Source organism: Hemitrygon akajei, chromosome 3, assembly GCF_048418815.1.
Source record: "Hemitrygon akajei chromosome 3, sHemAka1.3, whole genome shotgun sequence".
Taxonomy (NCBI): domain Eukaryota; kingdom Metazoa; phylum Chordata; class Chondrichthyes; order Myliobatiformes; family Dasyatidae; genus Hemitrygon; species Hemitrygon akajei.
Genome location: NC_133126.1, coordinates 70214626 through 70239642, shown reverse-complemented (window position 1 = coordinate 70239642; position 25017 = coordinate 70214626). Strand labels below are relative to the sequence as shown.

Sequence of the window (25017 nt, the reverse complement as noted above, 5' to 3'; positions counted from 1 at the left end):
CACTGACTCATAGAAATCCCTGGCCCATGTATGCTCGAAGTGGAGAAGCAGCATTGGGAATGGTACTATGAACCTCCTCAAGCCTTTGCAGAGATTCTGCAGATAGGCAAAATGAGTGGCCCACCTTACAAACCTCCCTCCCTCACCTGATTAACACCTGTCCCATCTGTGTTTGATTCCGGGATTGGCCTCAGCACCCCCAAATCAGAGCAGAATAAGGACATCGTCAGTCTTGAAGTACTGGCAATAAACGCCCAGCTCATGGTGATGTGAGTGTTGGAAAACTGGAGGCTGAACTGAACTGGTAAGAATGGCCAGAATTTTGCCTGAAATGAAAAAGAAATTAAAACACTACGATAGAAGGGGGTGTGAAATAGGATCATATTCTTCAGGGTCATGGTGGCCTGTCACGAATTGTTCACAAACGTGTCAGTATTTGATCGCTGTTGATGAACAGGGCGACAAGCAGGGCGAAGCACGTTAGTGCACTTTTTCAGCTCCAGTGTTTACGTCGTTTCATTCAAGAGAAACCACAGGGACTCATTACTGAATGAACAAAAGATAAAACCTTGCGGATCCTGCAAATCTAAAACAAATTGGCGAAGAGTGATAAAAACCGGCAGTTTAATCATAGAGAGCCAGGGTCTGTTCTCAAAGGCATGTCTTCCGAACCCAGAAGATCCTAAATTTGAATGTTGATTCAAAAGCTTCAGAGCGCAAAGAAAGCTCGAACTCAGTCTTTCTATTCATTTCGCAGTCCGCTCGGTCGCTTCAAACCCGTTCCGAGAGTGTCACCAATTGAAACGGTCACTGTGTAACATAGACCGCCGCTTTTTGCGCCCCTCGGGGTATCCAGGTTAACGATTTTGCATTTGGCCTTGAGTTCAGTTTTAGATCATTCATTTATTTGTACGCATGTATTTCGAGAATATACGATTACAATGCAAATGCTACTGCAAATTAATCCGTCCTGGGATATTTCAAAATAATGAAATTGAGAAAATCCTTCTTCATTTAGCTGATGTCTAAAAAAAAATTGCCTGTGCGTGACGCAGGAGGAAAGTATTTAAAGGAAGATTAAAGCCCGCATGACTCTAAATACCATCTCTCCCCATTCGGACTGCTTCAACCTCCTGTCCAAAGCGAATGAGATTATATTAATCGGCATTTCAGGCTAAAGACAGGAAAGCGTTGTGTTGTCAGGTACTGTTGTGCGTTTACACTTCGCCCGGACGTGCTAAAGCGACAGTTTGGAAAGGTGTAGTTTCATTGATAATAAAAGGAGGGTAAAAATCCAGTAGATCGGCCTTGTTTTAGCCCTGTTCTTCTCGCCGGATGCACAGCGATGGGAGAATGGACAATACTAGAGAGATTGCTGGAGGCGGCTGTCCAGCAGCATTCGACCATGATAGGAAGGTAAGAGGATTGTCAGGATCTGCAAAATCAGCAAATGAACCTTTATCGCGGCGAAGTGTAACACTCCTTCCGAAGATTTTAATCCACTATCATGTATCCATAATGACGGTTAACTTTACCAGTAGTCTCTTTTCAATCCATATAATCGAACGTCTCAAATCCAGGAAATTCCAAAGGTACCTTGTGGCAGATTGGGTAAAACGCGTTTGGAAGCGATTGCCTCCTGGGGCAAGTTACCTTTCGCGATACATTGCTGGCAATTGGTGGATATGTACATTGTTGTGTAAAAGTAAGCTCCTAAAAGTTGCAACTTTTGGTGCTTTTCAGACCTGGGTGGTTCGGGTGGCGGGAAATATAAAATTGACGAGACAGATGGTGCCGAGTTTCGCGCGGCACAGTCTGGCGAATGTCTCCGGGTGTTGCAAATCGTTTGAATCAGTTGGACTTTGGTGCTTTTCTCCCTACAGGATCCTGTTGACAGTAGTGGTGATCTTCCGAATCCTGGTGGTGGCTATCGTGGGGGAGACGGTGTACGATGACGAGCAGACGATGTTTGTCTGCAACACACTGCAGCCCGGCTGCAACCAGGCTTGCTACGACAAAGCGTTTCCAATCTCACATATACGCTACTGGGTTTTCCAGATCATCATGGTGTGCACCCCCAGCCTTTGTTTTATCACCTACTCCGTGCATCAGTCCTCCAAGCAGCGGGAGAGACAGTACTCCACCGTCTTCATCTCCCTGGACAAAGAAAAGAAGCGCGAAGACAACAAGGTTAAAAACACTACCGTGAATGGTGTTCTGCAGAACTCGGGAGTTTCCAGCAAAGAGATGCAGTCGGACTTTTTAGAGGTTAAAGAAATGCAAAACTCGGCTGCGAGGAATAGTAAGATGTCAAAAATGCGGCGACAGGAGGGGATCTCCCGTTTCTATATCATCCAGGTTGTTTTCAGGAACGCTTTGGAGATCGGGTTCCTGATGGGACAGTATTTCCTGTACGGGTTCAACGTCCCGTCAATGTACGAGTGCAGCCGTTACCCGTGCGTGAAGGCGGTCGAGTGTTACGTGTCCAGACCCACGGAGAAGACGGTCTTTCTCGTCTTCATGTTCGCCGTGAGTGGACTTTGCGTCGTGCTCAACCTGGCGGAATTGAATCACTTGGGTTGGAGGAAGATCAAAACCGCAGTGAGGGGGGCGCAGGAACGGCGGAAATCCATATACGAAATTAGGAGTAAAGATTCGCCACACAGAATAGGGGTGCCTAACTTTGGAAGAACTCAGTCCAGTGACTCCGCCTATGTGTGAGAAGGAAGCGTACACTTGTTTCCTCTTGCGGGTAAAGTGGTTTGAGTCTGACCCAACCACGCGAAGGATGGTTCCGTGGCCACCGCTCTCTTACCTTGTCCACTTCAGAAGCCGTCTGGCGGAATCTAAAACCTTCCTAAAGTCAGACTGGCAACCGTGCATTGCGCCTCGACGAGTAATAAATGTGCTATCTCATCTCGCCAATTCTGTGCATTTTAAAATGTTCACATTTCTCGTCCCAATGAGGTGGCAGAAACCAGGCGGAATACGTCCGGCTAAAATGAAACTGCGTGTTTCGTATATCTGTGAGAAGATACAGCATAACTGTTGCATCCTGAGCTCACGCCGTTTATACAGCCGTTATGTAGCGCTTCGTGTAAAATTACTGATATTTTATATCATTAATGGTCTAATTCAAACGGCTGCTGTATCAGAGGATTAAGATCCGTCTGTGACCATTATACCTTTTTTTTAAAGATATTTAAATGGGCGATGTTAATTTTTCCAAGGTAGCAAGCAAGTTCTGCTTGAAACTGTGCGTTTTAGCACTGATTAAATATAACTGTACATTTATTTAAAAATACGAATGTTCTAGGCGCTGTCTCATTTTAAGTGGTCGCATACACGAATCCGTTTAGAAACCCCTTATCGTACGGATCGTTCCCGTCTCTGCAGATATAGGGATTGTTGTCTCGTGTTTGCCTACTTGTCCCCACCGTTAACCTTAATTTATGTACATTTTGGTATCTACGTGAAATATGATGTTCGGTTTTGAATATTGTCAACTTGTAGTTTTGACAGATATTTGTTTTTAGTGCTCTGATCAGCACTGTGTGTATACAGTAGCTGAAAGGACCAAAGTATTTGAAGTTGTAAACTTCAACAGCTGGATACGTTTCCAATAAGGTAATTTATCCAAGGTGGCCTGGTCAGCATGCTTTTCTTATCAGGTCGCTGTGCGTGTGTGCAGGAAGATGGGGGACGAATTAGATGGGCGAAAAGAAAAAAAACACGATTGTGTCATTTTGTTCCATCATCATAAAACATAACAGTGTATTTAGTTCAGTTGAAACCAGTGCGACTAAAATGGGTTCTGCTTATTTAGTGTAGAAGTTTTATTATAATATCTGGTCTGTATCTCGGAGCTGTTTGTGGGCCTTGCATTGCACGAAATGGCTTCTGTGATCCCCTGGTTACAACTGCGGCAATTACTACAATACCATACTTAATCGTTCGTAACAGAACAACGCGAAACCAGCAATGGCAAGAAATAAAGACAGGGATGTTTTTCATTTTTGGCTTGTTAACTTTAGAAATGTCACCCTGATACTATTGATTTTTGAGTGCCATATGTGAAATATAACTAATTTCCAACTTGGGATAAATAGAGTTAAATGACATGGAATTGGTTGTATGCGCTCACCGATATTGGCCTGCTATCATGTATTTGTCTTCAAGATCTGATGCATATATTAATATTTATTCGCAGCATCATGTTGTTCAGCCTGTGCAAACTGTAATACAAAATAAACTTTTTTTTATTTACAATGAAATATTTGACGTCTGCTTATTTAGGTTTTGTTCAGCAGAGAGATTGAAACAAGTCATGGAGCAATTTGTAACTAGATAGATAGATACTTTATTGATCCCAAAGGAAATTACAGTGTCACAGTAGCATTACAAGTGCACAGATATACAATATACAAATATTAGAAGGGAAGTAAGAAACAGTAAAAAGTAAATTACCTCAAACTGTCTAACAGGAGGGGTTCATCACTTCCCTGGGGAGAGCCAAGGGTAAGAATCACCTCATATAGTACTCTTTGCAGTTGTCTTAGTCTATTAGTAAAAGTGCTCCTCTGTTCAGCCAAGGTGGCATGCAGACGGTGAGAAACTTAGTCCAGGATTGCCAGGGTTTTCTGAAGAGTCCTTTGTTCTTCCACAGCTTCCACTGTGCCCAGTTTGACTCCTATAACAGAGCCAGCCTTTCTAATCAGTTTATTGAGCCTGTAAGCATCATTGTGCCATTGCCCCAGCACACCACCACATAGAAGATTCTTCCGGCAACAACAGACTGATAGAACATGTGAAGGAGAGGCCTGTATTCTCCAAAGGACCTCAACCTCTTCAGTGACTCTGGCCTTTCTTGTACACAGCCTCCATGTTCAAGTGCACCTCCAGGTACTCCTAGGTCCACACAACATCCACGTCCTCACCATCAATAGTAACAGGGAGCAGTTCAGGCTTAGTCTTACCAAAATCCATCACCATCTCCGTTGTCTTACTCATGTTGAGCTGCAGGTGATTCAGCTTGCGCCATTTGACAAAGTCCTCCACCAGGGCCCTGTATTCATCCTCCCGTCCTCCCTTTATACACCCGTATTGCTGAGTCATCAAAGAATTTTTTGCAGCTGACATGACTCAGTGTTGTATCTAGAGCCTGAGGTATACAGGGTAAACAGGAAGGGAGCCCCTGGGGCCCCAGTGCGACTTATGGCCATGTCTGACCCACAGCTCTGAAGCCGCACAATCTGTGGTCTGCCAGTCAGGTAGTCCATTATCCAGGATGAAATGTAAGTGCCAACTTGCACTGAATGGAGCTTTTCGCCCTCAACAATGAAGGCTGTATGGTGTTGAAGGCACCTGAGAAATCAAAGAAACATGAATATTGTTGTGAAAACAATATTCATAGCAGTTAGCTGACTGTTTACAGTGCCTGTGACTTGAGTTCAATTACACCACAGCAAAGGGTCTGTATGTTCTCTCCATGGCTGCAATGGTTTCCTCCAACTGATCTGTTTTACTCCCACGGTCCAAAGACACGCAGGTTGGCACTTTATTTGGTCACATGGGTGTAATTAGGCTGGAAGGGTCTGTTACTAAGATCTATCTCTAAGTAAATAAAATAAATAACAAAATTATATGAGGTGGAAAGATGGAGAGAGGGCCACACCTCAGTTACCAATAGGCAAGTTACTATTAAGGTCTTTTAAAATACATGTTGCCATTTTACTACAGTGAAAATGAGGCTTAATTATTATTCTGTTTTCATACTAATATCTTATATATTTCTACGATGTATTATAAAACACCATATTGGGTATATTTAAAGCAGAGCTTGATAGACTCCTGATTAGTCAGGGCACGAAGAGATATGGGAGAAGGCAGGAGATGGAGCTGAGAGGGAAAATGGATCAGTCATGATGAAATGGCAGAAATGACTCGATGGGCCTAATTCTGCTCCTATATCTTATTGTCTTATAATCAAATACATTTTTATTAAGAACAAAATGAAAATCAAAACATAGAATATTATAAAGGTAAATTATGAGTGCTATCCTGAGTACTGGGTAAGATTTTAACCAGTTCATATTTATATCCTAACTTCACCATGGTTTGAGTAATTTTCCCCTGGACTTACTGCTAGATTGCTAGATAGACTACTTCAGTTCACTTTAAGCATGAACTGAACACAGAGAATCTCTTTGCCATTTTAAGACTATTCTGGTGGACTTTTACTCTGTGTAGTGTGCTTATTATCAGCAAGTGTTCCTTGTACCATTTTCTGGTTCTCTGCTGTTTGGTTTGACACTGTGTTCTCTCCAGCCCTTGTTCTCCTCTAAAGCATGTTTAATTTCTAAATTTTCATAATTCTGATGCACAGTAACCAATATGACACATTAATTCTGTTTGCCCCTCCCTTGATGCTGTCTAATTGGCTAAATATTTCCAGATACTCTAGGTTTTTGACTTTCAAGATCTAGAATATGGGTGTGTGGTCGGAAATGATTCTGTCATTATGGACCTGGCCTCTTTCCACTGACTTTCCAGTCAGTATCTTTCTGAGTCACGTTAAAAACCTTGCTGGATCTTCTGTTAGAATACTCAACTGCATCAGATTCTCATATGGATCTCTGCTAGTCATAGAATCATAGACCACTACAGCATAGAAACAGGTTCTTTGGCTCATCCAATCCATACCAAGTCCCATTAACTTACACCTGGACCATAGCGCTCCATACCCATCCCATCCATGTACCTATCCAAGTTCCTCATAAATATTGAAATCAAACCCGCACCCGTCACAGCTTATTCCATGCTCCACTACCCTCTGAGTAAAGAAGTTCCTCCTCATATCCCCCTTAAATGTTTCACCTTTCACCCTAAATCTATGACCTTTAGTACTGGTGAACTGAGGTTTAGAGGTCACATTGGGAGTCAATGAGTGTCTCCTTCTCCGGTGTCACCATAGTGTTTCTAATATTAATGTAAATTTGGTATAGTGGTCTTTATGAGTATTTATGACAGATAAGGCTCGTCAATAGAATTTAAAAAGTAAGACTGCCAGTTGCTAGGAAGCAGCCTTAGGTTCAGAGAGAATCACTTTTGTCTAGGCATTGAAAAGTTGTGACTTTATTAAGTATCACAGACCACTTAAGTATAAGTGACAGTGCCGATTGTGTTGAAGAATTCTCTATTTCAGATGAAATATGGAACAAAGGCCTATCTGCTCAGTAGTAGGCATAAAGGATACCATGGTACATGGTAATGCTTTCAGTGTACAAGCCAATATCCATCAATCAGTGTTAGAAAGAAAGAATTATCTGGTCATTGTTATATCATTTCATGCAGGAACTTGTACTACACAAACTATTTGCAGTGTTGCATTCAGCAGGTGATGACACTTAAAAGATACTTTCTTAGTCATACAGTACAGTCTTAGTGCAAAGTTCTGCATAAGTACAAATCTTTCCTTTTTACAAGTTTTTTTTCAGTAAATATTGACACAGAAGTTAAATGCCAGTTCACAAGTCCAATCATGGTAAATATGAAATGAACAGAATGCAGACATGAGTAACATTCATCAAATTTATGCCAGAGGAAATGGAAGACTATGTCAGATGGGAAGGTAATGAATGTACAAACACTTATCTATTCAGAAGAACGGGTCAAATTAATCACAAAAGAAAATAACTGTGTCTGATGTTGGAAATGCAAAGTCAAACCAAACATGGTGGGGGGAGGGGGGGGGAGAGGAAATTTCAGCATGTCATTCAGCAACTCTGCAGAAGATTAATTTTTTAGATTTTATGACTTTGTGGAAAACTGATAGTGTTAAGTTTGTGGATGAGCAGAGCCGGTGGGGAAGATGAGAAAGAGATTTAAACTGGTTAGTTTGAAAAGAGGAGAGGGTCCAAAGACTGGTGATAATAGTGTACAACAAGAAGAGACATTAGTGAAATTAGAGAAATAATTATACAAACGTGCATGTATCATTTAGAGATTGTATCAGTGATGAAATTAGAATAGCAGACTATAGGGTGAGAACAAATTACAAAACTGAGCAGATTTTGGTGATCTAAAAATTAAGTCAAGTTAATATCAGGGATGCAAGTCACACTCCTGTGCATGCACTCTCACCCGTAACATAACAAAAACCGTTGACATTTCTAGAAAAAGAGAAATATTATAATGAGGAAAATTGAAGGGGCTTGGTCAAATGTTTGGTCTACCATGTAGACAATGCATCCATAGAAGATGGTACTGGCAGAGCCAATGTAAGGGAGAAGGAGAGACTGGAAGTAGAGAAAAAGAAACAAATTGAAAGAAGCTTAACAGTTTAACTTCTGGGCCAGTGATCAGTGGACTCTCCATAACTAGAGCTCAAAACCAAGAAAAATCTGAGAAGGGAAAGCAGTACCAGAAATGATTTATTATTATTTCAGTGAAAAACAGAAGAAATTTTCGGCTAAAATTAGAAAGGTTTTTTAGGTCAGTGCGAGTTGCTTGTCTCAGTTACAAATTGGTTAGGTTGGGATTAAGTACAAGACTGACTCTCAATGTTCACTAAGTCTCATATGCATGCAAGCAATTCTGGGAGCTGGGTGGCTTTTTGAGAGTTTGACGTGGGAAAAATCGGGACAGAGTTAAACCAGACAAAGAATGTTAGAGTTGCTAGAAGTTCCCTGTAAAATTAATTAGTGAGTATGTGAAGTGCAAGTTGACTAAATTTATGTCATGCCAGTAGCTTGCAAGACAGTTAACAGTAGAGACTTTATATCCCAGAGGGGCTGCTTGCTGGAACGGAAATTTAGAAGAATCCACTTTATGGTAAAAAAAAATCCTTCTGGGCAAAAAGGGACAGTGCAAACCTAACAAAAGTAAAGGTCGGCCTTGTGCACACACTGAAATTCCACGGGCTAGACAGCATCAAGCTTTAGATGCTGTCTACATCCAGCATTCCGTGTGCTCACATCGACTTTGCACACATCTAACAGCAATATTTCTAATGCAACCTGCATTGAGAAGATGCGGGATTGACAGAGAATGTCAAGTTGCGCTTTGTAAGGGAGAGAAGGAAATAATTTAAATACATCATTTAACAGGTGAGTGAATTTACATTTTACACAGGGCAGTCATTGCAATCTCCTGATGTGTTGATGAACAGTGGCAGTCTGTGAGGAAATTTCAGAATTCCAGCTTTTGTTTTTTTTAAATTCAATGTGTACTTGAGATATTATTGATACCGGGTAAGTCCAGACGACTAGACTCAAGAAGAGCTTCTTCCCCATTGCTATTAGACTTCTGAACCAATCACCTCTTTAAGATCCCTTTCCTGGTGGCACTGACTTCGAATGCTGAATCCAATCTTTCCTGTTATTATCACTTTAGCATTTGTGTTGGCACTACTTTATTTTTGCACCATTCCGTCGATTCACGCTCTTCGCTCTTATTATTGTATGCACACAATTTACTTTGTGAGCTTCATGCGAGAAATTAATTTCATTGCACCCTGATGTTGTGGTGAACTACATATACCTGTCTGACTGCTCCTGTGGCTCCTCCCACAGACCCCTGTATAAAGGCGATTGAGGCCTGAGCCCTGCCTCTCATTCTCCAGGATGTAGTGTTGTTCATTCTTCCAGTCAATAAAGCCGATATCTCGCTTCTTACGTCTCAGAGTGAGTTATTGATGGTGCATCAGATGTATACGGCAATAAACTAATCTGAACTGGGCCTGCTTCAGAACAGCGTTGTACCGACACCGCTTCCGCTGTCTGCAACAACCTCACCCTGGACGCCGAGTGCTCTCGATGGGGATGACGGCAGAAGCATGGGTACTACTGCACCACCATGGCAACGCGTCTCTCGGTTGCCAGGCGACAGCCTGAAGCTCTCTCCCCTCCCCTCGTGACCCAGTGTGTTGGTGTCACATGACATACGGGAGCGTAATGACCGAGAGTGGCAGGAGGAGCGTAACCTGCGGGGAGCGGTCTGGTGAGGTATTCGCTCATCTTTTGCATGGTAGCGGGGGTTGGCTCGGGGTGAAATTCTTTTTTTGTCGCGGAGCGTGACTTCCAACTCCGTGCAAAGTTGTTGAGGTTTCCTGGGGATTTGTTCCACCCGAGGGTTTTGCCTGACATTGCACCAAAGGCAGCTCGGTAGTACCCAGCCGTATTTATTGTTCGATAGCATTATGTTTACTGGAAAATTAGCTGGACATTTGGGAGTCTGCACCATGTTTGAAAAAGTTTGAGCGCCCGTCACGTGTTAAGTGCGAATGTGAGTATGCACTTTTAAATGCGAGGATATATGACCTAAGCCATACAATGTCTGAAACAAGAATAAGGTGTTTGTGGGCGTCCATTGGAAAATAGCACCTGTACGGCGGGTTATTGTCCAGTATAGGCGGAATGGGGTTCTATCTACATTGCGAAAACAAAAAACCCCCACAAAATTGAAATAATTATCTGAAACAATAGATGCAGCGCTGATTCTATTTGGGAACACTCGCCGCAGGTAGTAAATTAAGCCATTTGACTCCACGGAACCTTTTCCATTATACAATAAGATCATGGCTATCGTATCTCAAATCTATCCTTGTACTATCCATTTTATTTGCTGACTTCCTCTACCAGAAGTAAATATAGGAAAGTAGTTTAGGTCACGGATTTCCAAAGATTCACTGGCCTTTGAAGGATTAAAAAAAAATCTAATCGAACCTCATTCAGAGTGAGTAGCTTCCGGCTCTAAACCCTACAGCCAAGAAAAGTCCCAAGCAACATTTATCTTATCTGCCCCTTGTGCTTTTTCTGGGACAGTTTTGTTTTATATTTGACGAGAGAACGTTATTAGCATGGTTTTTTTCTTTTAAAAAAAAAGACCAGAGCTATTCTGTTTTCCAGACAAGTGGTTGTTCCAGGAGGAGTCTCACCAAAGCCCTCAGGCTTGTCTACATTTATGCTGCAGCTTCTCATGATTAAGCTTGCTGATCTGTGTGTGTGTCCTTCCAGTGATGTGCATATTTCAGCACTTTTAGGTTAGTTTTGGAAAATATTTTGCACAATGTAGGAATAATTCTCAAAAAGGTGCCATCAGCAGAAGTTGAACCTAGGGCTTTATTCCCTGCAATGTAGGAGATTGAGGGAGTGACCTGACAGATGTATACACCATCATGAGAGGCATAGACAGGGTGAATGCACATAATTTTGTTCCTTGGGAGGGTGTGCAAAAAGCAGGGGAGCATAGATTTCAGATCCAAGGCGAAGCGAGAGATTTAAAGGGGACATCAGGGGCAGCTCTGCACAATGTGTGGTGAGAAAGTGGAACAAACAATAGCGGTTGAGGCAAGCAATATTTAAAAGCCTTTCTGATGAGTATAGAGGGCTATGGGCCAAAAGCAACAGAAGGGACTAACCCACATAGGCTAACAGATGCCCACCACCTTGACCATTGCCTTTTCTCACCTCTACTTGGAGAAGATCCAGGAGGCTTGAAGGCCATGTTTTCAGGCTCTTAGACGCTTGGTTTGCCTTTCATTGAAGTTTCTAGGTGTTCTGGCATTGTCATGTAAATCAAATAAACCAAATAATAAAGATGAACATAAAGCCTGGTATCTAAATTGCTTGCAGTGTACCTGGAGTTTATTTTTTTGTCCTGGTTAAGGGAACTCAGGTTCCATGTTCACCATCTTCCAGTCTCTGACTTAGGAATAACTTCATTCCTCTTCAGTTAGTAATTCATCTCCACAGTCTTTCACAGTCCCTAAGCTGTATCATATCCTTTTGCAAACTCTTGGTGCTACTCACAGTTGGCCTTCCCACCTGGACTTGTTCTTCTTTGTCTTTCTCAGATACAGTTTTATTGCACTTGACTGGGACCCTAATCACACCATTCATGCAATTCATATTTAACAGGCCCAAGCATTGATCCTTGCTGTATCCCATTGGCCAAACAACCTGAAGATAACTTGTTTTCTACTTGTTAACGACTTATTTCAGTCAATGTTTAAGAGCAAGGATCCAGAGAAAAGGACAACAGAGGTGGTCACAGGAGGCAGAGGAAGGACTATGGGATTGCTATGAATTGGTGGACTTGGTCATATTCGAGGATTTCTCAGAGGATCTGAATGAATACACCATGGATTTTATAAAAACAGTTGTAGATGATTGTGTCCCCACAAAATCATTAAGTTTTCCTCAACCAGAAGCCCTGGATGAACCATAAGATCTGCAGTCTGCTCAGGGCCAGATCAGAGGCATTTGGGTCAGGTGACCAAGTAAGATACAAGTGGCCCAGGTGCAATCTTCAGAAAGTCATTTCCTAACCAAATGTGAATCACTGTAGGATGCTTGATAGCTGTGGCAGGACTTGAATGCTATTACCTCTTACAAAGTGTAACCAAGTGACATAAGTGACAACAAGGCTTCACTCCAAGATGAGCTCAATGCCCTCTATGCTCGCTTTTCATGTCAAAACATGAGTAACCTTCCCCAACTCCCACAGCCCCCAATAACCCTGTGACTTCAGTGTCTAAGGCTATGATGAGAGCATTCTTAAGGAATGTGACCCTATGGTGGGTTAACTGACCAAGTACTAGTGACCTGTGCTGATCAACTGGTTGGTGTGTTTACTGGTATTTCTAACCTCTTGCTTCAGCAGTCAGATGCTGTTTTACTGGCTCTTCATTCAATCGTGGTACATCTGGACAGAAATTATGCATAAATCAGAATGCTTTGTTTTGACTGCAGCTGGGCGTTCAATACTGTCATCCCCTCAAAACTAATCAATAAGTTTCAAAACCTTGGCTTCAGTACCTCCTTGTACAACTGAATCCTTGATTTCCACACTTGCAGACCCCAGTCAGTTCAGATTGGCAACACCACCTGCTCCACAATCTCCATCAGTACAGGTGCATCACAAGGCTGTGTTCTTTGCCCTCTGCTTTGTACGTATGGCTGTGAGGCTAAGCACAGCTCCAATGCCATATTTAAGTTTGCTGATGACACCACTGTTGTGGGCCGAATCAAAGGTGGCAGCAACTCAGCATATAGGAGAGGGATTGAAATCTGGCAGAGTGGTGCCACTACAACAGCCTCTCACTCAGTGTCAGCAACTCGATTATTGACTTCAGGAGGAGAAAACCAGAGGTCTGTGAGTCCGAACCCTTTGGGGGATCAGAGTTAGAGAGGCTCAGCAACTCTAAATTCCTCGCTGTCATCATTTCAGACATTCTTTCCTGAGCCCTGCACCTAAGTGCCATTACAAAGAAGCATGGCAGGGTCTCTACTTCCTTAGAAGCTGGCAAAAGTTTGACAAACTTCCATAGATGTGTGGTGGACAGTATCACCACCTGGTAAGGGAACACCAATGCCCTTGAACAGAAAACCGTTCAGAAAGTGGTAGATATGGCCCAGTCCATCTCGAGTAGTCCTTTCTACCATTGAGCACATCTACATGGAGTGCTGCTACAAGAAAGCAGCATCCATCATCAGGAACCTGCATCACCCTGTCCATGCACTCTTCTCTCTGCTACCACCAAGAAGAAGCTACGAGAGCCTTAGGACTCTCACCGCCAGGTTCAGGGTCAGTTATTACTCCTCAACCATCAGGCTCTTGAACCAGTGGGGTAAATCATTCAACTTCACTTGCCCCCATCACCGAATTGCTCCCACAACTTATGAACTTGCATTCCAGGACTCTGCATCTCATTTTCTTGACATTTATTCCTTATTTTTTATTTCCTTTTTTTTTACTTTTATATTAGCAAAGTTTGCTGTCTTTGCATGTTGGTTGGTTGTCCATGTTGGGTGAGGTCTTCCATTGATTCTTTTGTTTCTTGGATTTTCTGAGTATTCCTGCAAGAAAATAAATCTCGAGATTATGTATACTGATAGATATGTATTTTGATAATAAATTTACTTTGAAAATTTAGGGAGTTCGTCCCAGCTATTGACATTTTTAGATCACGTATTACTTGATATGTAATACGTACTCTAGGTCTGCAGTAAATATTCTGTCATGTTTACTGAAGACTCGCGTAAGCAGCCCTGGGTCTTATGGAATCTAGTCTGCATAGTGAAACAATGGCATCAAGGGGCCATGACCAAAGATTTCCCAACATGTTTACTTAACTATCAGAATGCATAGGCATTAAATAAAAGCAGAATACAATTTTCTAGTGAAATGCATCTTTATCTCCAACCCCCTTGTATTTTTTTTCAGTACTACACAATTCATTCTCCCCCCCCCCCCCCCCCCACTGTAATCATGGTCCAGGGTTTAGCTAGAAGCCAGCTATAACTTTTTTCTTATAGACTGCATATGCAGATCCAGGTCTCCTGGTCTTGATGATTGAATACAGATCTCCAAGTTTATTCTGCAGGTTTAGAGTGCAAGTGTAATCTGAATCAAAAACTAAAAATACTACTGACTGCTGAGTATGTCCTGCATCAGCTTTATGGATATTTGGTGAGCGCAGTGGCAAGATGATTGACCTGAACCATTAAACACTTTCTGTCTTTCTGTCCACATCGACACTCTCTGATGTGAAGAACTTATTCAAAATTCGTTGTTCTCCATTCATGCTGATACCCAATGCATATAAAAATGATTTTCCCATTTGTGCTGTCACCAAATCACTTGGAGTTAACTGTTTGGAAAGCAGATCAAATAACTACATGAATTGTGTATTTTCAGTCCCTTTGGAATTTTGTTAAATCTGCAAACACTTCACTCTAGTTTTCTCACAACCTGTGTAGAACTGCTCCTTTGGCAACTGCTGTGGTTTGAGGATGACATGGTTTAGTGGGTACTGTTTTACTGATGACACTAATGTGGGACACACAAAACTTTGAGACATGAGGCAGTAGGTGCCTGATGGAGTGGGCAGGTAGGTAGTGTGTGAGATGGTAGGGTCCTGCAGTTCGCACTGTGATTCTGTGTTCTTTCCATGCATGGATGTGAGATTCTTGATAGCATTCTGCATTTTGTGTGGTCACGGGCTGGTTATTTCCACGAGACACTGAGAATATTGCAACAGCACTTTCATCCTTGTGACATGCAGCATTTACAGATGGCCGGCGGTCTCCATTGTGTTGCAGTCAGCAGCATTGGCCTGCCCTATTGTTATTCTCTTTACATGGAATCTGATCATTAGCCTCGGCACCATCTCTAACATCAGAACTGTCTCTCCTTACATTCATTCAGAGCCTTATCTGGTGTTTCTACCACTGGTTGCTTTTTTTGACGTAACTAATACCAATGTGAGTTTTTTTCCCTTCATTGCCTCTTCTCCAAATGTACTAGTTATTTTATGGAACATTTCCCTTGTATTAGTGCTGCCCTAGGGGATTGAGAGCATGGTGTATCTGGCATGGTTCTCTCTCCAAGAGACAGAGTTCCAATCCTCTGCTGCCTGCCACTTATTTTGTGACTGTGTTGTTGCTGTTTGCCCATTAGTCAGCCAAGACTTGCTGTTACCCACAGCAAAGTGTTCCATCTGTATCCTTCCCCTTCCCTACTTAAAGTCAGTCAGTCAGTTTTCCCACAATAGAGACGGCCCATGATGGAATGTGGATAGAAAAACAACTGCTGGGGGAGCTCAGTGGATCAGGCAGTCTCCTGAATGCAACTGAGAGATTGTGACTCAAGCCTTTGACTGTCCATTTCCTTTCACACATGCTGCCTGACTGTTGAGTTTCTCCCGGAGTTTGTTTCATGGTCCCTTTTTTTTTGGCTGTTCCTGCTCCTGGAGCTGGATTAAGAATGTATTAGAACAGGGAAATTTGCCATAGAACCATAGGACATTACAGCACAGAAACAGGCCTTTTGGCCCTTCTTGGCTGTGCCAAACCATTTTTCTGCCTAGTCCCACTGACCTGCACCTGGGCCATATCCCTCCATACACCTCTCATCCATATACCTGTCCAAGTTTTTCTTAAATGTCAAAAGTGAGCCCACATTCACCACTTCATCTGGCAGCTCATTCCACACTCCCACCACTCTCTGCGTGAAGAAGCCCCCCCAATGTTCCCTTTAAACTTTTCCCCCTTCACCCTTAACCCATGACCTCTTTTTTTTTCTCCCCTGGCCTCAGTGGAAAAAGCCTACTTGCATTCACTCTATCTATACCCATCATAATTTGATATACCTCTATCGTCTCCCCTCATCCTTTGACGCTCTAGGGAATAAAGTCCTAACCTATTCAATCTTTCTCTGTAACTCAGTTTCTCAAGTCCCAGCAACATCTTTGTAAACCTTCTCTGCACTCTTTCAACCTTATTAATATCCTTCCTGTAATTTGGTGACCAAAACGGCACACAATACTCCAAATTCGGTCTCACCAATGTCTTATACAACCTCACCATTACATTCCAACTCTTATACTCAATACTTTGATACTCCAATCAGCAAATTTGCTGATCCAATTTGCCACATTATCATCCAGATCATTCATATAGATGACAAATAACAATGGACCCAGCACTGATCCCTGAGGCACACCACTAGTCACAGGCCTCCACTCAGAGTAGCAATCCTCCACTACCACTCTCTGACTTCTCCCGTTGAGCCAATGTCTAATCCAATTTACTACCTCTCCATGTATACCTAGTGACTGAATCTTCCAAACTAACCTCCCATGCAGGACATTGTCAAAGGCCTTACTGAAGTCCATGTATACAACATCCATTGCCTTCCCTTCATCCACTTTCCTGGTAACTTTCTCGAAAAACTCTAATAGATTGGTTAAACATGACCTACCACGCACAAAGCCATGTTGACTTTTTCTACTAAGTCCCTGTCTATCCAAGTACTTGCAGATCCTATCTCTTAGTATTCCTTCTAATTATTTACCTACTACCGATGTCAAACTTACCGGCCTATAATTTCCCTGCTTACTTTTTGAGTCTTTTTTAAACAACGGAATTACATGAGCTGTCCTCCAATCCTCCGGCACCTGACTCGTGGATATCGACATTTTAAATATTTCTGCCAGGGCCCCTGCAATTTCAACACTAGTCTCCTTCAAGGTCTGAGGAAATACCCTGTCAGGTCCTGGGGATTTATCTAGTCTGATTTGCCTCAAGACAGCAAGCACCTCCTCCTCTTTAATCTGTATAATTTCCATGACCTCCCTACTTGTTTGCCTTGTTTCCATAGACTCCAATCCAGTTTCCTTAGTAAATACAGATGCAAAAAACCCATTTAATATCTCTCCCATTTCTTTTGGTTCCATACATAGCTGACCACTCTGATCTTCAAGAGGACCAATTTTATCCCTTACTATCCTTTTGCTCTTAACATACCTGTAGAAGCTCATAGGATTATCCTTCACCCTGACTGCCAAAGCAACCTCATGTCTTCTTTTAGCCCTCCTGATCTCTTTCTTAAGTATTTTCTTACTCTTTTTATACTCCTCAAGCATCTTATTTCCTCCCTGTTGCCTATACATGTTCTCTCCTCCCCCCGGCCCTTCCTTGAATCAGCAACTATCTCTTTGGTCTTGCTGACTTTTAAAGTTAGTCTGTTATGCTGACACCATGTCGTAAGTTTTGCTACCTCTGTCTTGTACTTGGAATCATCTTTGTTAATCTAGCTATTAGTTATATGATATCAGGGAACCTAAATATCAGGGGTTTGACTTCACTTCATCTGTAGGCAATAAATTAAAATATCGCAGTACACCTGGCCCTCTCTCTTTTTTCCCCTGAATCCAAATGTCAACATGCATTGACAGTAGAGTAGCCATCACCATTTTTCAGATCAGGCTTCAATTAAAACAATTGTAACCCGATTATGTAATTGGAACACAATATCTATCCTTGTATTATTCTCTGCCATATTCATTTTTAATATGTTAGAGAAGTGTCAACTTTATTCATTTCTATTGATCTGCCAAGTGCCATGTTTCTTTTAATTTTCAACATGTCAGGGAACACAAAATGGGTAACATCTCAAGCTCCATCATGCTGAGTACTGGTGCCCCAGGGCTGTGTGCTGAGCCCGCTGCTGGTTACTGACTACAGCGTCAGATCCAGCTCACACCGTGGCATCGAGTTCGCTGATTGTACTACCGCCATCGGTCTCATCAGCAACAGTGGTGAGCTGGCATCCAGAGAGGAGGTAGAGCGGCTTGCCAAGCGGTGCAAGAGCCACAACCCGCGTCTCAGCATGGATAAGAGGAAAGAGATGACTGTGGACTTCAGTAAGTCATAGGTTGACCACCCTCCATTGCAATTCAATGGTTCTGCTGTGGAGAAAGTGAAGAGCACAAAGTTTCTTGGTGTTCACATAATGGATGATCTAACCTGGACTCACAACATCACCTCACTGGTCAGGAAGGCGCAGTAGTGTCTACACTTTCTAAGGAGAGCAAGGCTTCTCATCCCCCATTCTAACAGCTTTCTACAGAATGTCCAGTCTGGTTGCATCATTGTGTAGTATGGAAACTGCAAGGCCTTACAGAGGATAGTAAAAACTGCCCGGAGGATCCCTAGGGATTTCCTTCCTCCCATTTGTGACACTTACCGGAAGAACCGCAGATGAAGGTCCGAAGCATCGTTGAGGATCCCTGCCGCTCATCCCACAATCTCTTTGACCCACTACTGACAGGAAGGAGGTGCAGGAGCATCAGGAGTAGGACTACTCGACTGGGTAACAGTTTCTTCCCTCAAGCGTGTAGACTAATGAATTCCCTGCCGCCACCGAGGTCTCATCGCTAGGACAGTGAGCTGTTGGCTGCACTGTTTAATGTTTACCTGTGCTGTGGATTAAGTGCATTTTGAATTATTTTATTAATGTATGGTAATATTTTTATTTACTGTATGTGGTATGTGTGTATTATATGTGTAACACCCTGGTTCACATTTTTACTGCTATGCTGTAGATAGTTCATTTTAACAGTTCTGTAAGAGCTGTCTGTTCTGCTTTCAGCCTGCTTGGGTTATTGATTAGGATGATGGAACTGGGAGAAGGTTCAAGAGAACACAGGGAGAGGTTTTGTAGGGACACTAAGGTTGGTCCTGTTTTTTTTTGGTTCGGCGGGAGATGAAGAGAGAAGACACTGTGGAGAACCGGTCGTTGGATTCCACATGGTGGGGAACACATTTCACTGTTTAATTATAATGGACCCTTTTTGTCTTTTTCTTTCTTTTCTTTATTAACCCGTTAGTTAAGATTCATAAATGTAATTCCTTTAATTGTATGCAGTGTGCTGTCTGTTTCTTGGCACTGACTGGTAACAGGGTAGAAAATTACACAGCATCCACACAAACCAGGGTTTGGGGTGGGAGAGCCGTCTCAAACTCATGGGTTTGGTGGGACCGGAGTGTGTATTCCCTAGACTTGCGCAGCCAGGGAAACCAGCGGGGTTTCATTTGTTGTGGTTATACAGTGGTCTGGAGGAACATTTTGTTTGGTTGTACATATAGTATGTATAGTCAGATGACAATAAACTGGAACTTAATATTCATTGGATCAAAAACATAGAATGCCCTTCATTGTCATTCTATGACAGTCACAGTAAACAAAATCATCTCTCAACATGCATTAAGAATAATTAAACTTGTTCATTGCTCCATTACTTTCTCAAAGCCCAGTCTTCCTGGACAAATGGAAGTCAGCATCCTGAGAAATGCTGACAGTGGTTGGCTAAGGGAGCCCAAATGTTGAACTCTTAGATTTCAGTGACTGTATGCTAAATTCCTGACACTCACTAACATTTGCTGTGGGTAAGCCAGCTACCTAGGTGACAGCAGATGAGACCCATTGTAGGTTCATCAGCTCCCTTCATTTCAGTGGAGAGGGAGAGGATTGAATTATTTGCAAATTTTTGAATTTTAACTTGAAGTAACTTCTCTGTTTTGTGTAGTTTTTATAACTTTCATTGTGGTTAGTTTTTAAGTTTTTGGATGTACAAACAGTCTGAAAGCTTTGACAACTAACTGAGCTTGTGAGTGTGTCCTAGATGTTAGTTACCTTCTCTACAGTGCCCATAAAAAGTATTCACCATCCTTGGAAGTTTTCGTGTTTATTGTTTTATAACATTGAATCACAGTGGATTTAATTTGGCTTTTTTGATACTGATCAACAGAAAAAGACTTCTCACATCAAAGTGAAAACAGATCTCTACAAAGTGATCTAAATTAACTACAAATATAAACATAGAACATAGAATAGTACAGCACATTACAGGCCCTTTGGCCCACAATGTTGTGCCGACCCTCAAACCCTGCCTCCCATATAACCCCCCCACCTTAAATTCCTCCATATACCTGTCTAGTAGTCTCTTAAACTTCACTAGTGTATCTGCCTCCACCACTGACTCAGGCAGTGCATTCCATGCACCAATCATTCTCTGAGTGAAAAACCTTCCTCTAATATCCCCCTTGAACTTCCCTCCCTTTACCTTAAAGCCATGTCCTCTTGTACTGAGCAGTGGTGCCCTGGGGAAGAGGCGCTGGCTGTCCACTCTGTCTATTCCTCTTAATATCTTGTACACCTCTATCATGTCTCCTCTCATCCTCCTTCTCTCCAAAGAGTAAAGCCCTAGCTCCCTTAATCTCTGATCATAATCCATACTCTCTAAACCAGGCAGCATCCTGGTAAATCTCCTCTGTACCCTTTCCAATGCTTCCACATCCTTCCTATAGTGAGGCGACCAGAACTGGACACAGTACTCCAAGTGTGGCCTAACTAGAGTTTTATAGAGCTGCATCATTACATCGCGACTCTTAAACTCTATCCTTCAACTTATGAAAGCTAACACACCATAAGCTTTCTTAACTACCCTATCTACCTGTGAGACAACTTTCAGGGATCTGTGGACATGTACCCCCAGATCCCGCTGCTCCTCCACACTACCAAGTATCCTGCCATTTACTTTGTACTCTGCCCTGGAGTTTGTCCTTCCAAAGTGTACCACCTCACACTTCTCCGGGTTGAATTCCATCTGCCACTTCTCAGCCCACTTCTGCATCCTATCATCCTGTAAAACACAAAATAATTGCCTAAGTATGCACCCCCTTTAATATGACACATTGAATCATCACTGGTGCAGCCAATTGGTTTTAGAAGTCACATAGTTAGGTAAATGGAGGTCACTGTGTTGCAATTGATTGTAGTAAAAGTACACCTGTATCTGGAAGGTCCAGCTGCTGGTGAGTCAGTATCCTAGCCTGGGTGCTTCACAGCTTTATGAGAGAGTGGCAAAGAAAAAGCCACTGTTTTAAATTCACATGACATCACAGCTAGAGTTTGCCAGAAGGCTTGAGGGAGACTTTGAAGTCAGCCCGAAGAAGCTTCTATGGTCTGAAGAAACTAACATTCAGCATTTTGGCCATCAGACTAAACACCGCATGTCATTAAAAATACACCATCGCTACTGTGAAGCATGGTGGTGGCTGAATCATGGTGTGGGGATGCTTCAACTGCAGCAGACCCTGGAAGGCTTGTGAAGATAGAGGGCAAAATGAATGCAACAAAATACAGGGAGATCCTGGAGGAAAACCTGATGCAGTCTGCAAGAGAACTGTGAAGAATTGTCTTCTAGCAAGACAATGACCCCAAGCATAAAGCTAAGGCTACACAGGAATGGCTTAAAAACAACAAAATTAATGCCCTGGAGTGCCCAAGTCAGAGTCCAAACCTCAATCCAATTGAGAATTTGTGGCTGGACTTGAAAAGGGCTGTTCCATGTGATCTGACAGAACTTGAGCAGTTTTATAAAGAAGAATGGGGAAAAATTGCAGTGTGCAGATGTGCAAAGCTGATAGAGACATATCCACACAGACTCAAGGCTGTAATTGCTGCCAAAGGTGCCTCTACTAAATACTGACTTGAAGGGTGTGAGTAATTATGCAATCAATTATTTTGTATTTAATGATTGTAATAAATTTACACCAATTTGTGGAATCTTTTCACTTTGACATGAAAGAGTCTTTTGGGTTGATCAGTGTCAAAAAAGGCCAAACTAAATCCACTGTGATTCAATGTTGTAAAACAATAAAACATAAACTTCCAAAGAGGGTGAACACTATTTTTGTTTTGGCACTCTCTGTGGTTGAAGTGTCAAAAAAAAACTGAAGATGCTGGAATCACTCAGCAGTGAAGCAATTAAGAATCTGAAATGTTTCCAGCATTTTTTGTTTGTGCTGTTGTAAATGCTTTCTAATATCTGTCAAGCAGGAGTAAAGGCTTCCAGGAGATACAGGGTGTTGCCATCCACCTTGTATCATACGGTTCAGGAAATAGATACTTGAAATCCAGGAAAACGTGGTCTAATTGGGTTGTAGAGTGGGGAGCATGGACAGTGTATTACTGTCGTGACTTTATAGGCCACTGAGGCAAGCATCTTGGACTTGTGCAGATAGATCAGTTCCATCTTTATCACAAATTAAATTTCTGAGGCTTATTTTAATATAAATAGAACTCTTCACCTTCTGTTTTGCTGCATTTACAAAGCATTACATGTACCGAACTATATATTTAAAATTATTGATCAAAAATCTGAGCCTTTAATTGTTTTCTGTCTATATTGCAGTGCTGTTATTTTGTACATCTCCTTTCATCATTGAACAAATTAATCAACACCATTTTCTTTTTATCACTAATTTTTATTGCAATGCCAAGAAATTACATTCAATACAACCAGTTGCTGATTACATTTTGACTGTTTAACCCAGCCACCTCCCAACCTTCATCACCATCCCCCCTCCACCCCTCATCCTCTTCCTCTTCACCATCCCCACCCTATCTCCACCCCTTCCCCCCATCAACCCCTCTCTCCCCCCCCACCCCTCTCCCCTCCACCAACCAACTGGATAATAGTGTATACACAGACAGAGCATTCCTATTTTAACAGAAGTTCTTTTAAGTTAGATATCAAATTTGTCCACATTAAGACTGTGTTTGGCATCATTTACTCTTGCCGATGATAATTCCAGGTAAGAAATGTCCAAAAAGCTCTGAAGCCAGTGAGTACTTGAAATATCATGAGAAGGTTTCCAACACTGGACTACAATCTTCTTAGCTGCAGTCAGGCCTGCTAGCTAGATTTTGCATGTTTTTTCCATAAGGGAAAGGTGGGAGTCATCATTTAGAAGATGTACAGTGGAGTCCATTGGTAATTGTACCCCCGTTAGCTCTGTAAGAGTACTGATAACCATCCCCCACAAACTAAAAGCCCCTGGACGTTCACATACAACATGAATAAAAGAGCCAACGATTCTGTGGGGACAAAATGAGCAATATGGCCAGGAACCAGTCCCATTTGATGTCTAATTCTCAGTGTTAAATATGCTCTATGACAAAATTTCAAGTGTATATACCAATGATTTGGGTTTTTCAAAGCACTGGCAGCATTATCCCAAATCGCATCCCAGTCTAAGTCTTGTCCCAATTCAGATATGTCCCTATCCCAGGCTTTCATTCCTGATGTGGGCATATATTTCTGGGAGTTTAATTTATCATAGATATATGAGAATATCTGTCCTGGAGCAGCCTGTAATCAACTTAAAATGGGATGGTCCTTTAAATCTGACCCCCAAGGATAGTACTTGTCCCATTAATATTTTGAAGAGTAATAATACCTTTATCCTCCCAAATTCTGTTAGTGAATGGTTCCCCCCCCCCCCAGATAGAAGATGATTATTGTTCCATAATAGAGAAGATTTGCACCATATGCTTTTAAATTTTAGGAATTTTTCTGCTGCTCTAAACACTTGTAGCATATGGCTTAAAACTGGACCGTAATACAAATTACATCTTTTGGTAGACATACCTATAAGGAGAAAGTCCTTCAACCTTATTGGTGTTATTAGCTCTTGTTCTATATTTTTCCATGATGAAACTTTATCCTCCTCCATCCAATAGCTAAGACGTTTTAATACAAATGCCTAGTGATACAATTTAAAATTTGGACATGCCAATCCCCTATATGACTTTTTGAATTGTAGAGCTGACTACTTTATATTGGATCGTTTACCATTCCAAACATAGCATCGTAGTAAGGAGTCCAGTTTTTGCCAATATCCTGCTGGAGGTGCAAATGGGATCATTGAGCTGATAAAATTAATGCGGAGTAAGATGTTCATTTTAATGACCGATATACAGGCTGGGACTGAAGCTGGCAGGAGTCTCCATCTATTAATATCTATTTTTTTCAAAATTAAGGAGTAATTTGTTTTAGCCACAGACGATAGGGAAGTATTAATTTTAATACCCAAGTAGAGGACCTCATTTGTAACATTAATCTGGGGAGGGGGAGACACCTTACTTTTACCCATATTAATCAGCATCAGTGCTGATTTTGACAGATTAACTTTGTATCCTGAAAGAAATCCAAATTGCTTCAGTGTTTTTAAAACCTAGGGGAGAGTTTGTTGAACATTTGCCATATAAGCTAGTGTATTGTCCGTGCAAAGCGATAATGAATGTGATGTTGTACCTATTGTATTAGGGGAGATCTGAGAAGAGTTTCTAATTAAATGCAAGCAGTTCAATAGGTATAGTAAAAATTAAAGGAGACAGAGGGTCCCCTTGTCGTGTGCCCCGTCTTATGTCAAATAATCTGAGAAGCCTCCTCCCACACCTACTGGGCTGAAGGATCAACATACAGTGTTTGAATCATATTGATAAATTTATCGCCGAACTTAAATTTTTTTTAGAACTCTCCAAAGATATGGCCATTCAATGCGATCAAACGCTTTTTCATCATCTAAAAATAGCAGGCCCCAGGCAGGCGGGATTTTATGTGTTGCACTCAGTATGTGTAGGAGCCGGCAAATATTATCAGATGCGTGACGTTCCCCGATAAAGCCCGTTTGATCTGGGCTAATTATTTTCCCAGCTACTGTCTCGAGACTACTGGCTAAGACTTTGGAAAATATCTTGAGGTCGGATTTTATCAAGGAGATTGGACGGTAATTGGCACACTCCAAGGGGTCCTTACTGGGCTTGGGTATAACTGTGATCAGGGCTGTGTTTAGATCTCTATGGAAAGTGCCATTTCCAATA

The 25017-nt window shown here is 42.0% G+C and overlaps 2 protein-coding genes across 2 annotated transcripts in view; both read left to right on the top strand.

The window, feature by feature from the left end:
• Positions 1 to 1115: 1115 nt before the first annotated feature.
• Positions 1116 to 4225, top strand: LOC140725090 (gap junction delta-2 protein). Its single transcript, XM_073040092.1, has 2 exons — positions 1116 to 1416; positions 1884 to 4225. Exons 1-2 carry the CDS (start codon positions 1346 to 1348, stop codon positions 2719 to 2721), a joined length of 909 nt encoding a protein of 302 aa, XP_072896193.1. The 5' UTR covers positions 1116 to 1345; the 3' UTR covers positions 2722 to 4225.
• A 5716-nt stretch (positions 4226 to 9941) lies between these two features.
• The window catches only part of LOC140725089 (uncharacterized), a 133672-nt gene continuing 118596 nt past the window's right edge, over positions 9942 to 25017 (top strand). Inside the window, exon 1 of the mRNA XM_073040091.1 lies at positions 9942 to 10004. Within this exon, the coding sequence (XP_072896192.1) occupies positions 9954 to 10004 (51 nt within the window). The 5' untranslated portion in view covers positions 9942 to 9953. The remainder of the gene's footprint in view (positions 10005 to 25017) is intronic.

What these genes read in the sequence shown, in the direction of transcription:
- LOC140725090 (XM_073040092.1), top strand. Translation starts at nt 1,346, where the DNA reads ATGGGAGAATGGACAATACTAGAGAGATTGCTGGAGGCGGCTGTCCAG. An exon ending in CATTCGACCATGATAGGAAG is followed by an intron (nt 1,417 to 1,883) that starts GTAAGAGGATTG and finishes TTCTCCCTACAG; the next exon opens with GATCCTGTTGACAGTAGTGG.